This window comes from Bombina bombina, chromosome 8 (genome assembly GCF_027579735.1).
Source record: "Bombina bombina isolate aBomBom1 chromosome 8, aBomBom1.pri, whole genome shotgun sequence".
Classification (NCBI taxonomy): domain Eukaryota; kingdom Metazoa; phylum Chordata; class Amphibia; order Anura; family Bombinatoridae; genus Bombina; species Bombina bombina.
The window spans coordinates 16,708,313-16,721,109 of record NC_069506.1 but is presented as its reverse complement, the minus strand read 5'-3'; the positions used below and the strand labels follow the sequence as shown (position 1 = coordinate 16,721,109).

General features: G+C 38.9%; 1 protein-coding gene across 1 annotated transcript in view; it reads left to right on the top strand.

Moving 5' to 3' along the window:
- The window catches only part of FXYD3 (FXYD domain containing ion transport regulator 3), a 36,573-nt gene extending 23,991 nt beyond the window's left edge, over positions 1-12,582 (top strand). The window contains exons 5-8 of the mRNA XM_053690143.1: positions 6,797-6,871; positions 7,030-7,063; positions 12,137-12,177; positions 12,430-12,582. Of these exons, the coding sequence (XP_053546118.1) occupies positions 6,797-6,871; positions 7,030-7,063; positions 12,137-12,177; positions 12,430-12,443 (164 nt within the window). The 3' untranslated portion in view covers positions 12,444-12,582. The remainder of the gene's footprint in view (positions 1-6,796; positions 6,872-7,029; positions 7,064-12,136; positions 12,178-12,429) is intronic.
- Positions 12,583-12,797: the final 215 nt, after the last annotated feature.

Here is a 12,797-nt window from a genome sequence, read left to right as displayed (position 1 = left end):
TTCCCATCTACGCATCAAAACAAAATCCAATTGCACACTGACCGCAGTCCACTCTTTCAAATACTTGGGTATGTTAGACCCTAATCTATCTTTTGTCCTCCACATAGAAAAACTTGCATCTTAACTTTATCCAAAACTTGGTGCCCTATACAGACACAAATCTTGCCTCAGCCCTACAGTAAAGGAAAAGATTGTACAGCAAATGCTGATGCCTATTGTGGATTATGGGGATGTAGTATATGCACCTGCACCGCAAACTCACCTTAATAAACTTAATACATTGTAAAACTCGTTCTGCCGCTTTGTGCTATAATGTAACTACAGGACCCACCATTGTGACATGCTAAAGGAACTAAACTGGCTGTCGCTGGAATCCAGACGCTCCCTCCATCTTTCCTGCCTTGTGTTTAAAAGCTTTTCTGGGAAGCTCCCACCCTACCTGAGCAGAATGCTCTCCCCGGCTGTTCCCACCTCCGATCCAGTACAAACACATTATTTAGTTTGCCTCCATACAAAAAGAAAGCAGCTCGATCCTCCTTTTCCTACAGAGCGCCACGGTTATGGAATGACCTCCCGCACACTTTCAAACCTTCCCCAAGTCTAAAATCCTTTAAGAGATCCCTCTCTACATATCTCAAAACAGAATGCACCTGTCATGGTTGATTTATATTTCTTTCATGTAATTAGCAAGAGTCCATGAGCTAGTGACGTATGGGATGTACATTCCTACCAGGAGGGGCAAAGTTTCCCAAACCTTAAAATGCCTATAAATACACCCCTCACCACACCCACAAATCAGTTTTACAAACTTTGCCTCCTATGGAGGTGGTGAAGTAAGTTTGTGCTAGATTCTACGTTGATATGCGCTCCGCAGCAGGTTGGAGCCCGGTTTTCCTCTCAGCGTGCAGTGAATGTCAGAGGGATGTGAGGAGAGTATTACCTATTTGAATGCAATGATCTCCTTCTACGGGGTCTATTTCATAGGTTCTCTGTTATCGGTCGTAGAGATTCATCTCTTACCTCCCTTTTCAGATCGACGATATACTCTTATATACCATTACCTCTACTGATTCTCGTTTCAGTACTGGTTTGGCTATCTGCTATATGTAGATGAGTGTCCTGGGGTAAGTAAGTCTTATTTTCTGTGACACTCTAAGCTATGGTTGGGCACTTTTTTATAAAGTTCTAAATATATGTATTCAAACATTTATTTGCCTTGACTCAGGATGTTCAACATACCTTATTTTCAGACAGTCAGTTTCATATTTGGGATAATGCATTCGAATCAATCATTTTTTTCTTACCTTAAAAAAATTTGACTTTTTTCCTGTGGGCTGTTAGGCTCGCGGGGGCTGAAAATGCTTCATTTTATTGCGTCATTCTTGGCGCGGACGTTTTTGGCGCAAATTTTTTTTTTCTGTTTCTGGCGTCCTACGTCTCGCTGGAAGTTGCGTCATTTTTGACGTTTTTTTTTTTTTGCGTCAAAAGTGTCGGCGTTACGGATATGGCGTCATTTTTGGCGCCAAAAGCATTTAGGCGCCAAATAATGTGGGCGTCTTATTTGGCGCTAAAAAAATATGGGCGTCACTTTTGTCTCCACATTATTTAAGTCTCATTATTTATTGCTTCTGGTTGCTAGAAGTTTGTTCACTGGCAGTTTTTTCCCATTCCTGAAACTGTCATTTAAGGAATTTGATCTATTTTGCTTTATATGTTTTTTTCTATTACATATTGCAAGATGTTCCACGTTGCAACTGAGTCAGAAGATACTTCAGGAAAATCGCTGCCCGGTGCTGGAGCTACCAAAGCTAAGTGTATCTGATATAAACTTTTGGTATCTGTCCCTCCAGCTGTTGTTTGTATTGAATGTCATGACAAACTTGTTAATGCAGATAAAATTTCCTTTAGTACTGTTACATTACCTGTTGCTGTTTCGTCAACATCTAATACTCAGAGTGTTCCTGATAACATAAGAGATTTTGTTTCTAAATCCATTAAGAAGGCTATGTCTGTTATTTCTCCTTCTAGTATACATAAAAGTCTTTTAAAATTTCTCTTTTTTCAGATGAAATTTTAAATGAACATCATCATTCTGATACTGATAATGGTTCTTCTGGTTCAGAGGTTTCTGTCTCAGAGGTTGATGCTGATAAATCTTCGTATTTGTTCAAGATGGAATTATTCGTTCTTTACTTAAAGAAGTATTAATTGCATTAGAAATTGAGGATTCTGGTCCTCTTGATACTAAATCTAAACGTTTAAATAAGGTTTCTAAATCTCCTGTAGTTATTCCAGAAGTGTTTCCTGTCCCTGATGCTATTTCTGAAGTAATTTCCAGGGAATGGAATATTTTGGGTAATTAATTTACTACTCCTTCTAAAACGTTTTAAGCCATTATATCCTGTGCCATCTGACAGATTAGAGTTTTGGGACAAAATCCCTAAGATTGATGGGGCTGTCTCTACTCCTGCTATATCCTTAGCGGATGTTGCTGCAGCTTCAACTTTTTTGGTTAGAAGCTTTAGCGCAACAAATAACAGATCATAATTATCATTTGCATTTCTATAACATGCTAATTATTTTATTTGTGATGCCATCTTTGATATCATTAGAGTTGATGTCAGGTATATGTCTCTAGCTATTTTAGCTAGAAGAGCTTTATGGCTTAAAACTTGGAATGCTGATATGTCTTCTAAGTCATCTTTGCTATCCCTTTCTTTCCAGGGTAATAAATCATTCGGTTCTCAGTTGGATTCTTTTATCTCAACTGTTACTGGAGGGAAGGGAACTTTTTTACCACAGGATAAAAAATCTAAAGGTGAATTTAGGTCTAATAATCGTTTTCGTTCCTTTCATCACAACAAGGAACAAAATCCTGATCCTTCATCCTCAGGAGCGGTATCAGTTTGGAAACCTTCTCCAGTTTGGAATATATCCAAGCCTTATAGAAACCCAAGCCAGCTCCTAATTCCACATGAAGGTGCGGCCCTCATTCCAGCTCAGCTGGTACGGGGCAGATTACGTTTTTTTCAAAAGAAATTTGGATCAATTCTGTTCACAATCTCTGTTTTTCAGAACATTGTTTCAGAAGGGTACAGAATTGGCTTCAAGTTAAGGCCTCCTGCAAAGAGATTTTTTTCTTTCCAGTGTCCCAGTAAACCCAGCAAAGACTCAAGCATTTCTGAAATGTGTTTCAGATCTAGAGTTGGCTGGAGTAATTATGCCAGTTCCAGTTCTGGAACAGGGGCTGGGGTTTTATTCAATCTCTTTATTGTACCAAAGAAGGTCAAATCCTTCAGACCAGTTCCGGATCTGTCAATATTGAATAGTTATGTAAGGATACCAACATTCAAGATGGTAACTGTAAGGACTATCCTGCCTTTTGTTCAGCAAGGGCATTATATGTCTGCATTAGATTTACAGGATGCATATCTGCATATTCAGATTCATCCAGATCACTTTTAGTTTCTGAGATTCTCTTTTCTAGACAAGCATTACCAGTTTGTGGCTCTACCGTTTGGCCTAGCATCAGCTCCAAGAATTTTTACAAAGGTTCTCGGTGCCCTTCTGTCTGTATTCAGAAAACGGGGTATTGGTATTTCCTTATTTGGACGATATCTTGGTACTTGCTCAGTCTTCACATTTAGCAGAATCTCATACGAATTGACTTGTGTTGTTTCTTCAAGATCATGGTTGAAGGATCAATTTACCAAAAAGTTCATTGATTCCTCAGACAAGGGTAACCTCTTTAGGTTTCCAGATAGATTCAGTGTCCATGACTGTGTCTTTTTCGGACAAGAGACGTCTAACATTGATATCAGCTTGTCAAAACCTTCAGTCACAATCATTCCCTTTGGTTGCCTTATGCATGGAAATTTTAGGTCTTATGACTGCTGCATCGGACGCGATCTCCTTTGCTCATTTTCACATGCAACCTCTCCAGCTCTGTATGCTGAACCAATGGTGCTGGGATTACACAAAGATATCTCAATTAATATCTTTAAAACCGATTGTACGACACTCTCTGACGTGGTGGACAGATCACCATCGTTTAGTTCAGGGGGCTTCTTTGTTCTTCCGACCTGGACTGTAATTTCAACAGATGCAAGTCTTACAGGTTGGGGAGCTGTGTGGGGGTCTCTGACAGCACAAGGGGTTTGGGAATCTCAGGAGGTGAGATTACGATCAATATTTTGGAACTCCGTGCAATTTTCAGACATCTTCAGTCTTGGCCTCTTCTGAAGAGAGAGTCGTTCATTTGTTTTCAGACAGACAATGTCACAACTGTGGCATACATCAATCATCAAGGAGGGACTCACAGTCCTCTGGCTATGAAAGAAGTATCTCTAATTCTGGTTTGGGCAGAATCCAGCTCCTGTCTAATCTCTGCGGTTCATTTCCCAGGTATAGACAATTGGGAAGCGGATTATCTCAGTCGCCAAAACGTTACATCCGGGCGAATGGTCTCTTCACCCAGAGGTATTTCTTCAGATTGTTCAAATGTGGGAACTTCCAGAAATAGATCTGATGGCTTCTCATCTAAATAAGAAACTTCCCAGGTATCTGTTCAGATCCCGGGATCCTCAGGCGGAGGCAGTGAATGCATTATCTCTTCCTTGGAAGTATCATCCTGCCTATATCTTTCCGCCTCTAGTTCTTCTTCCAAGAGTAATCTCCAAGATTCTGTTTGTTCTGCTGGTAGCTCCAGCATGGCCTCACAGGTTTTGGTATACGGATCTTGTTCGGATGGCCTCTTGCCAACCGTGGACTCTTCCGTTAAGACCAGACCTTCTGTCGCAAGGTCCTTTTTTTTCCATCAGGATCTCAAATCCTTAAATTTAAAGGTATGGAGATTGAACGCTTGATTCTTGGTCAAAGAGGTTTCTCTGACTCTGTGATTAATACTATGTTACAGGCTCATAAATCTGTATCTAGAGAGATATATTATAGAGTCTGGAAGACTTATATTTCTTGGTGTCTTCTCATTATTTTTCCTGGCATTCTTTTAGAATTCCGAGAATTTTACAGTTTCTTCAGGATGGTTTAGATAACGGTTTGTCCGCAAGTTCCTTGACAGGACAAATCTCTGCTCTTTCTGTTCTTTTTCACAGAAAGATTGCTAATCTTCCTGATTTTCATTGTTTTGTACAAGACTTGGTTCGTATAAAACCTGTCATTAAGTCAATTTCTCCTCCTTGGAGTTTGATTTTGGTTCTGGGGGCTCTTCTAGCTCCTCCTTTTGAACCCATGCATTCATTGGACATTAAACTTCTTTTTTGGAAAGTTTTGTTTCTTTTGGCCATCTCTTCTGCCAGAAGAGTCTCTGAAATTATCTGCTCTTTCTTGTGAGTCTCCTTTTCTGATTTTTCATCAGGATAAGGCGGTGTTGCGAACTTCTTTTGAATTTTTACCTAAGGTTGTGAATTCTAACAACATTAGTAGAGAAATTGTGGTTCCTTCATTATGTCCTAATTCTAAGGAGAAATCATTGCATTCTTTGGATGTTGTTAGAACTTTGAAATATTATGTTGAAGCTACTAAGTCTTTCCGAAAGACTTCTAGTCTATTTGTCATCTTTTCCGGTTCTAGAAAAGGTCAGAAAGCTTCTGCCATTTCTTTGGCATCTTGGTTGAAATCTTTAATTCATCATGCCTATGTCGAGTCGGGTAAAACTCCGCCTCATAGGATTACAGCTCATTCTACTAGGTCAGTTTTTCTACTTCCTGGGCGTTTAGGAATGAAGCTTCGGTTGATCAGATTTGCAAAGCAGCAACTTGGTCATCTTTGCATACTTTTACTAAATTCTACCATTTTGATGTGTTTTCTTCTTCTGAAGCAGTTTTTGGTAGAAAAGTACTTCAGGCAGCGGTTTCAGTTTGAATCTTCTGCTTATGTTTTTTATTAAACTTTATTTTGGGTGTGGATTATTTTCAGCAGGAATTGGCTGTCTTTATTTTATCCCTCCCTCTCTAGTGACTCTTGCGTGGAAAGATCCACATCTTGGGTATTAATTATCCCATACGTCACTAGCTCATGGACTCTTGCTAATTACATGAAAGAAAACATAATTTATGTAAGAACTTACCTGATAAATTCATTTCTTTCATATTAGCAAGAGTCCATGAGGCCCACCCTTTTTTGTGGTGGTTATGATTTTTTTTGTATAAAGCACAATTATTCCAATTCCTTATTTTTTATGCTTTCGCACTTTTTTCTTATCACCCCACTTCTTGGCTATTCGTTAAACTGATTTGTGGGTGTGGTGAGGGGTGTATTTATAGGCATTTTAAGGTTTGGGAAACTTTGCCCCTCCTGGTAGGAATGTATATCCCATACGTCACTAGCTCATGGACTCTTGCTAATATGAAAGAAATGAATTTATCAGGTAAGTTCTTACATAAATTATGTTATTTCTTACCTGTTCTATGTAAAAATATTGCATATATTGTGTTTTATTGTTTTTGAATTTTATTGTATCAATGCAATGTTTTGTGGTCCCAGGACATACTTGAAAATGAGAGAAATCTCAATGTATCCTTCCTGGTAAAATATTTTATAAATAGATATATTATATTAATTAATTTATAAAAAAAAATTGAATTTTTTTTACTGTGCAAAAATAATCTGAATGGACCTTCTATAGGGCTTTGCCAGTATCCTATTTTAAAACCTTTGCCCAAACATAAATTATATCACTCTGTTGTGATCTTAATATCCCCTTCTGTACCGTATATTGGCAATGGGCACCTTGTAGCATTACATGGTCAATTCTAAAATCTTTGTTTTGTTCTTATAGATTATAAATCACTCAAAATTGGTGGCCTTATTGTGGCAGGAGTGCTGTGCGCCATGGGCATTATCATTCTAATGAGTAAGTTCTATTGTATAAATGTAGCGCTCATCGGTGAGAACCAAGAGTCCTATACAGGAAGCCATAGGTTCCTCACTCCTTGGATCTGCTCACCATTGATCTAGTTTAATGGGGGAATTATCTCAGATGTAACCATATATTTTTTATTTATTTTTTAGGTGGAAAATGCAGATGCAAATTCAACCAAAATGAGTAAGTGACAAACTGTTTGTTCCCTTTGCACCCCCCCTCTTGTTCGAACGCCAACTTTTTTAAGTGCCAGAAATGTAAAACCTGCTCTCAATATCAAATGTTTGAGCCTTAAAGGGACGTGAAACACAATTTTCTTTAAAAAACTATGCTCTATTTGAATCATTAAGCAACTTTTCAGTTCACTTCTATTAAGTTATCATTCTCTTGGTATACTCCCTTGAAGGAGCAGCAATGCACTAGGGTGAGATAGCTGAACACATTGGTAAGCCAATGACCAGAGTTATAGATGTGAGGCCACCAATCGGCAGATAGTCCAGAGGCTTCTTTGGTATGCTTTTCCACAAAGGATAACAAAATACTAACGCCTAGATTTAGAGTTCTGCGTTAGCCGTCCTAACGCTGGTTTTGGCCGCCCGCTGGTATTTAGAGTCAGTCAAGAAAGGGTCCAACGCTCACTTTCCAGCCGCGACCTATCTTTTCAATGGGATTTTTCTAACACTGGTATTGAGTCTTGGCTGAAGTGAGCGTTGGAACTCTAATGACAAGACTCCAGCCGCAGAAAAAAGTCAGGAGTTAAGAGCTTTCTGGGCTATTGCTGGTTCATAAAGCTCTTAACTACTGTGCTCTAAAGTACACTAACACCCATAAACTACCTATGTACCCCTAAACCGAGGTCCCCCCACATCGCCGCCAATATAATTAAATTTTTTAACCCCTAATCTGCCGACCGCACACCGCCGCAACCTACATTATCCCTATGTACCCCTAATCTGCTGCCCCTAACATCGCCGACCTTTATATTTATTGCCCCCCCCAACGTCGCCGCTACCTTACCTACACTTATTAACCCCTAATCTGCCGACCGGACCTCGCCGCCACTATAATAAATGTATTAACCCCTAAACCGCCTCACTCCCGCCTCGCAAACCCTATAATAAATAGTATTAACCCCTAATCTGCCCTCCCTAACCTCGCCGACACCTAACTTCAAGTATTAACCCCTAATCTGCCGACCGGACCTCGCCGCTACTATAATAAATGTATTAACCCCTAAAGCTAAGTCTAACCATAACCCTAACACCCCCCTAAGTTAAATATAATTTTTATCTAACAAAATAAATTAACTCTAATTAAATTAACTAATTCTATTTAAAGCTAAATACTTACCTGTAAAATAAACCCGAATATAGCTACAATATAACGAATAATTATATTGTAGCTATTTTAGGATTTATATTTATTTTACAGGCAACTTTGTATTTATTTTAACTAGGTACAATAGCTATTAAATAGTCAATAACTATTTAATAGCTACCTAGTTAAAATAATTACAAAATTACCTGTAAAATAAATCCTAACCTAAGTTACAAATACACCTAACACTACACTATCAATAAATTAATTAAACTACCTACAATTAAATCAACTAAACTAAATTGCAAAAAATAAAAAAATTACAAGAATTTTAAACTAATTACACCTACTCTAAGCCCCCTAAAAAATAACAAAGCCCCAAAATAAAAAAATGCCCTACCCTATTCTAAAATAAAACTTTTACAGCTCCTTTACCTTACCAGCCCTTAAAAGGGCCTTTTGCTGGGCATGCCCCAAAGAATTCTGCTCTTTTGCCTGTAAAAAAAACAAACATAAAATACCCCCCCCCCCAAATTACAACCCACCACCCACATACCCCCTAATCTAACCCAAACCCCCCTTAAAAAACCTAACACTAAGCCTCTGAAGATCTCCCTACCTTATCTTCACCACGCCGGGTATCGCCGATCCGTCCAGAAGAGGCTCCGAAGTCTTCCTCCTATCCGGCAAGAAGAGGACATCAGGACCGGTAGACATGTTCATCCAGGCGGCGGCTTCTCTCTTCATCCTTCCGGCGTGGAGCGGGACAATCTTGAAGCAGCCGACGCGGATCTATCCTCCTCCCGACGAATGAAGGTTCCTTTTAAGGGACGTCATCCAAGATGGCGTCCCTCGAATTCCGATTGGCTGATAGGATTCTATCAGCCAATCGGAATTAAGGTAGGAAAAATCTGATTGGCTGATTGAATCAGCTAATCAGATTCAAGTTCAATCCGATTGGCTGATCCAATCAGCCAATCAGATTGAGCTTGCATTCTATTGGCTGATCGGAACAGCCAATAGAATGCAAGCTCAATCAGATTTCTCCTACCTTAATTAGGATTCTATCAGCCAATCGGAATTCGAGGGACGCCATCTTGGATGACGTCCCTTAAAGGAACCTTCATTCGTCGGGAGTCGCCGGAAGAAGAGGATGGATCCGTGTCGGCTGCTTCAAGATGGTCCCGCTCCGCACCGGAAGGATGAAGATAGAAGACACCGCCTGGATGAACATGTCTACCGGTCCGTATGTCCTCTTCTTGCTGGATAGGAGGAAGACTTCAGAGCCTCTTCTGGATGGATCGGTGATACCCGGCGTGGTGAAGATAAGGTAGGGAGATCTTTAGGGGCTTAGTGTTAGGTTTTTTAAGGGGGGTTTGGGCTAGATTAGGGGTCTGTGGGGGGGTATAGTGTTGGTTTTTTTTTTTTGGTTTTTTTTTCAGGCAAAAGAGCAGAATTCTTTGGGGCATGCCCCGGAAAAGGCCCTTTTAAGGGCTGGCAAGGTAAAAGAGCTGTAAAAGTTTTATTTTAGAATAGGGTAGGGCATTTTTTTTATTTTGGGGGGCTTTATTTTTTTAGGGGGCTTAGAGTAGGTGTAATTAGTTTAAAATTCTTGTAATCCTTTTTTTTTTTTTGTAGTTTAGTTGATTTAATTGTAGGTAGTTTATTTAATTAATTTATTGATAGTGTAGTGTTAGGTTTAATTGTAACTTAGGTTAGGATTTATTTTACAGGTAATTTTGTAATTATTTTAACTAGGTAGCTATTAAATAGTTATTAACTATTTAATAGCTATTGTAACTAGTTAAAATAAATACAAAGTTGCCTGTAAAATAAATATAAATCCTAAAATAGCTACAATATAATTATTCGTTATATTGTAGCTATATTAGAGTTTATTTTACAGGTAAGTATTTAGCTTTAAATAGGATTAATTTATTTAATTAGAGTTAATTTATTTTGTTAGATAAAAATTATATTTAACTTAAGGGGGGGTTAGGGTTAGACTTATCTTTAGGGGTTAATACATTTATTATAGTAGCGGCGAGGTCCGGTCAGCAGATTCGGGGTTAATACTTGAAGTTAGGTGTCAGCGAAGTTAGGGAGGGCAGATTAGGGGTTAATACTATTTATTATAGGGTTTGTGAGGCGGGAGTGCGGCGGTTTAGGGGTTAATACATTTATTATAGTGGCGGCGAGGTCCGGTCGGCAGATTAGGGGTTAATAAGTGTAGGTAACGTAGCGGCGACGTTGGGGGGGGCAGATTAGGGGTTAATAAATATAATATAGGGGTCAGCGGTGTTAGGGGCAGCATATTAGGGGTACATAGCTATAATGTAGGTTGCGGCGGTGTACGGAGCGGCAGATTAGGGGTTAATAATAAAATGCAGGGGTCAGCGATAGCGAGGGCGGCAGATTAGGGGTTAATAAGTGTAAGGTTAGGGGTGTTTAGACTCGGGGTTCATGTTAGGGTGTTAGGTGTTAGGAAGTGTTTCCCCATAGGAAACAATGGGGCTGCGTTAAGAGCTGAACGCTGCTTTTTTGCAGGTTAGGTTTTTTTTTTCAGCTCAAACTGCCCCATTGTTTCCTATGGGGGAATCGTGCATGAGCACGTTTTTTAAACTGGCCGCGTCCGTAAGCACGCTGGTATTGAGAGTTGAGGTGGCGGTAAATATGCCTGTACGCTCCCTTTTTGGAGCCTAACGCAGCCCTTCAGAGAACTCTCAATACCAGCGTTGTTTAAAAGGTGCGGGGGGAAAAAAACACGCGTAGCTAACGCACCCCTTCTAACGCAAAACTCTAAATCTAGGTATAAGCAAATTAGATAAGTAAATTATGCTATATCTGAATACTAAAAGAAGAATGTTGGGTGTTCTGTCTTTTTAAAGGTTGTAATTATTAGCACAATAAGAAAGAAAAGAGTGTCTGCTTCATATAGATCACTGGTCTTCAGGCCTCCCTAACAGGCAAGGTTTTTTATGATTACCTTCGGTGAGAACAGGTTAATAACCATGTTTACTATTCGGCTATGCTCCAGTTCAGATATCATAAATATCTGGCCTGTTAGGGAGGCCCGAGGACAGGTTTGAAAACCAGTGATATAAATTAAAATAATATGCCCCTTTTATGGACCTGTGGAATGTTTCTATGATTTTAAGTGGTCTGAGCAGCTGCCTCATTTGTTAAAGGGACATTATACTGTAAAAGTTTTTCTCTTAATGTGTTTCCAAATGCTGACACAAATGTAAAGGAGGTATTTGCAAACTATATAATAAACTACTAAAGTAGGTAAAAATGGATCATTGGAACAAAATAAAGGAGAGAGAAAATTAGGGCAAACGTCCATTTTAAGGGGCATAGTTTTTTTTTTTTTTTTGTTTAAAAAGATAATCACTTACTAGTTACTACCCATTTCCCTAGCTTTGAAAAACCAGCATTGTTATATTAATATACTTTATAAACTCTACGATATTCTGTTTCTATGCCCCTGCAGGCTGCCCCTTATCTCAGTAAATAGATGCACAATACTAAAACAAAAAACACTATTGTGCACAGTCAGACAGTGCTAGTCCATGTGTGACATATAGCTAACTTTGTGCTCACTCCTGTAGAGAATAACGGCAGCACTATTTAGCTAAAATACTAAATTGTAAAAGGGGGTGTGGGGGGGGGGAAACAAGCACTAAGTTAAGGTGCAGTCTGCAGGTGCTCAAATACAGGAAATCAGAGGTAAAAGCATATTAATATAACCGTGTTGGTTGTGCAAAACTGGGGAATGGATAATAGTGATTTGTAAACAAAATCCATGTTCAAGTATACTGTTCCTTTTAGTAAGATCAGGGATAATAACACTGACCCAAACTTAGTGACTGGACCTCTATTCAGTAATTCTTAGTGTTTTGTGTCCTTAAGTGACTTTTATATTTATTTTTTTCTCAGGCGCCGTAATCGAGCACAAGAGCAGCAGCTGATACGTCCAGGTAAAGTTCCTGCCCTTTGATTGGTCTTTGGCACCAGAGATCTATCTTGTTACTTGTGCTGGTGATGCCGGCAACAGGCTGGTTTTGAGGCTATTTCTTATAATTCCTATTGTAAAGCATAGAAAACTTTTAATAATAAATAAAAAAAAAAAGTCAAATTTTGTTCATGTAAAGGTAAATATTTTTAACTCTTTAATGCCATGACTCTGTGTGATTGTCATGTTTTTAATGAAATGTCTTTTTGTCTTTCAGGAAGCGCCTGCTAAACTGGATTCTTCCTGCCAATGGTTTTCTAACTACTCTGTGACTTGAGAATTTGCTTTTCTTACCTTTTTTTGTTATGCAAACTATTTCTTTTTAACATTTTTGTTTTGTTATTAATACAATAAAACGTGTGTTTTCGTACTGAGTGAACTTATTTTTTTAAAACGACAACGTGCTGTGTGTAAGATTCAGATTTTTGCATTTCATTACAGAATAGTCCATCTATTTTATTAAACTGTGTTCTGTGCTGAAGCAAATTGTAAACTTGTAAATCTGCAGCTCTGTCTAAATCATGAAAGTTTAATTTGACTTTAGTGTCCTTATTAATCTCCCAGTGGGTGGGGTGCGGTTAGGGA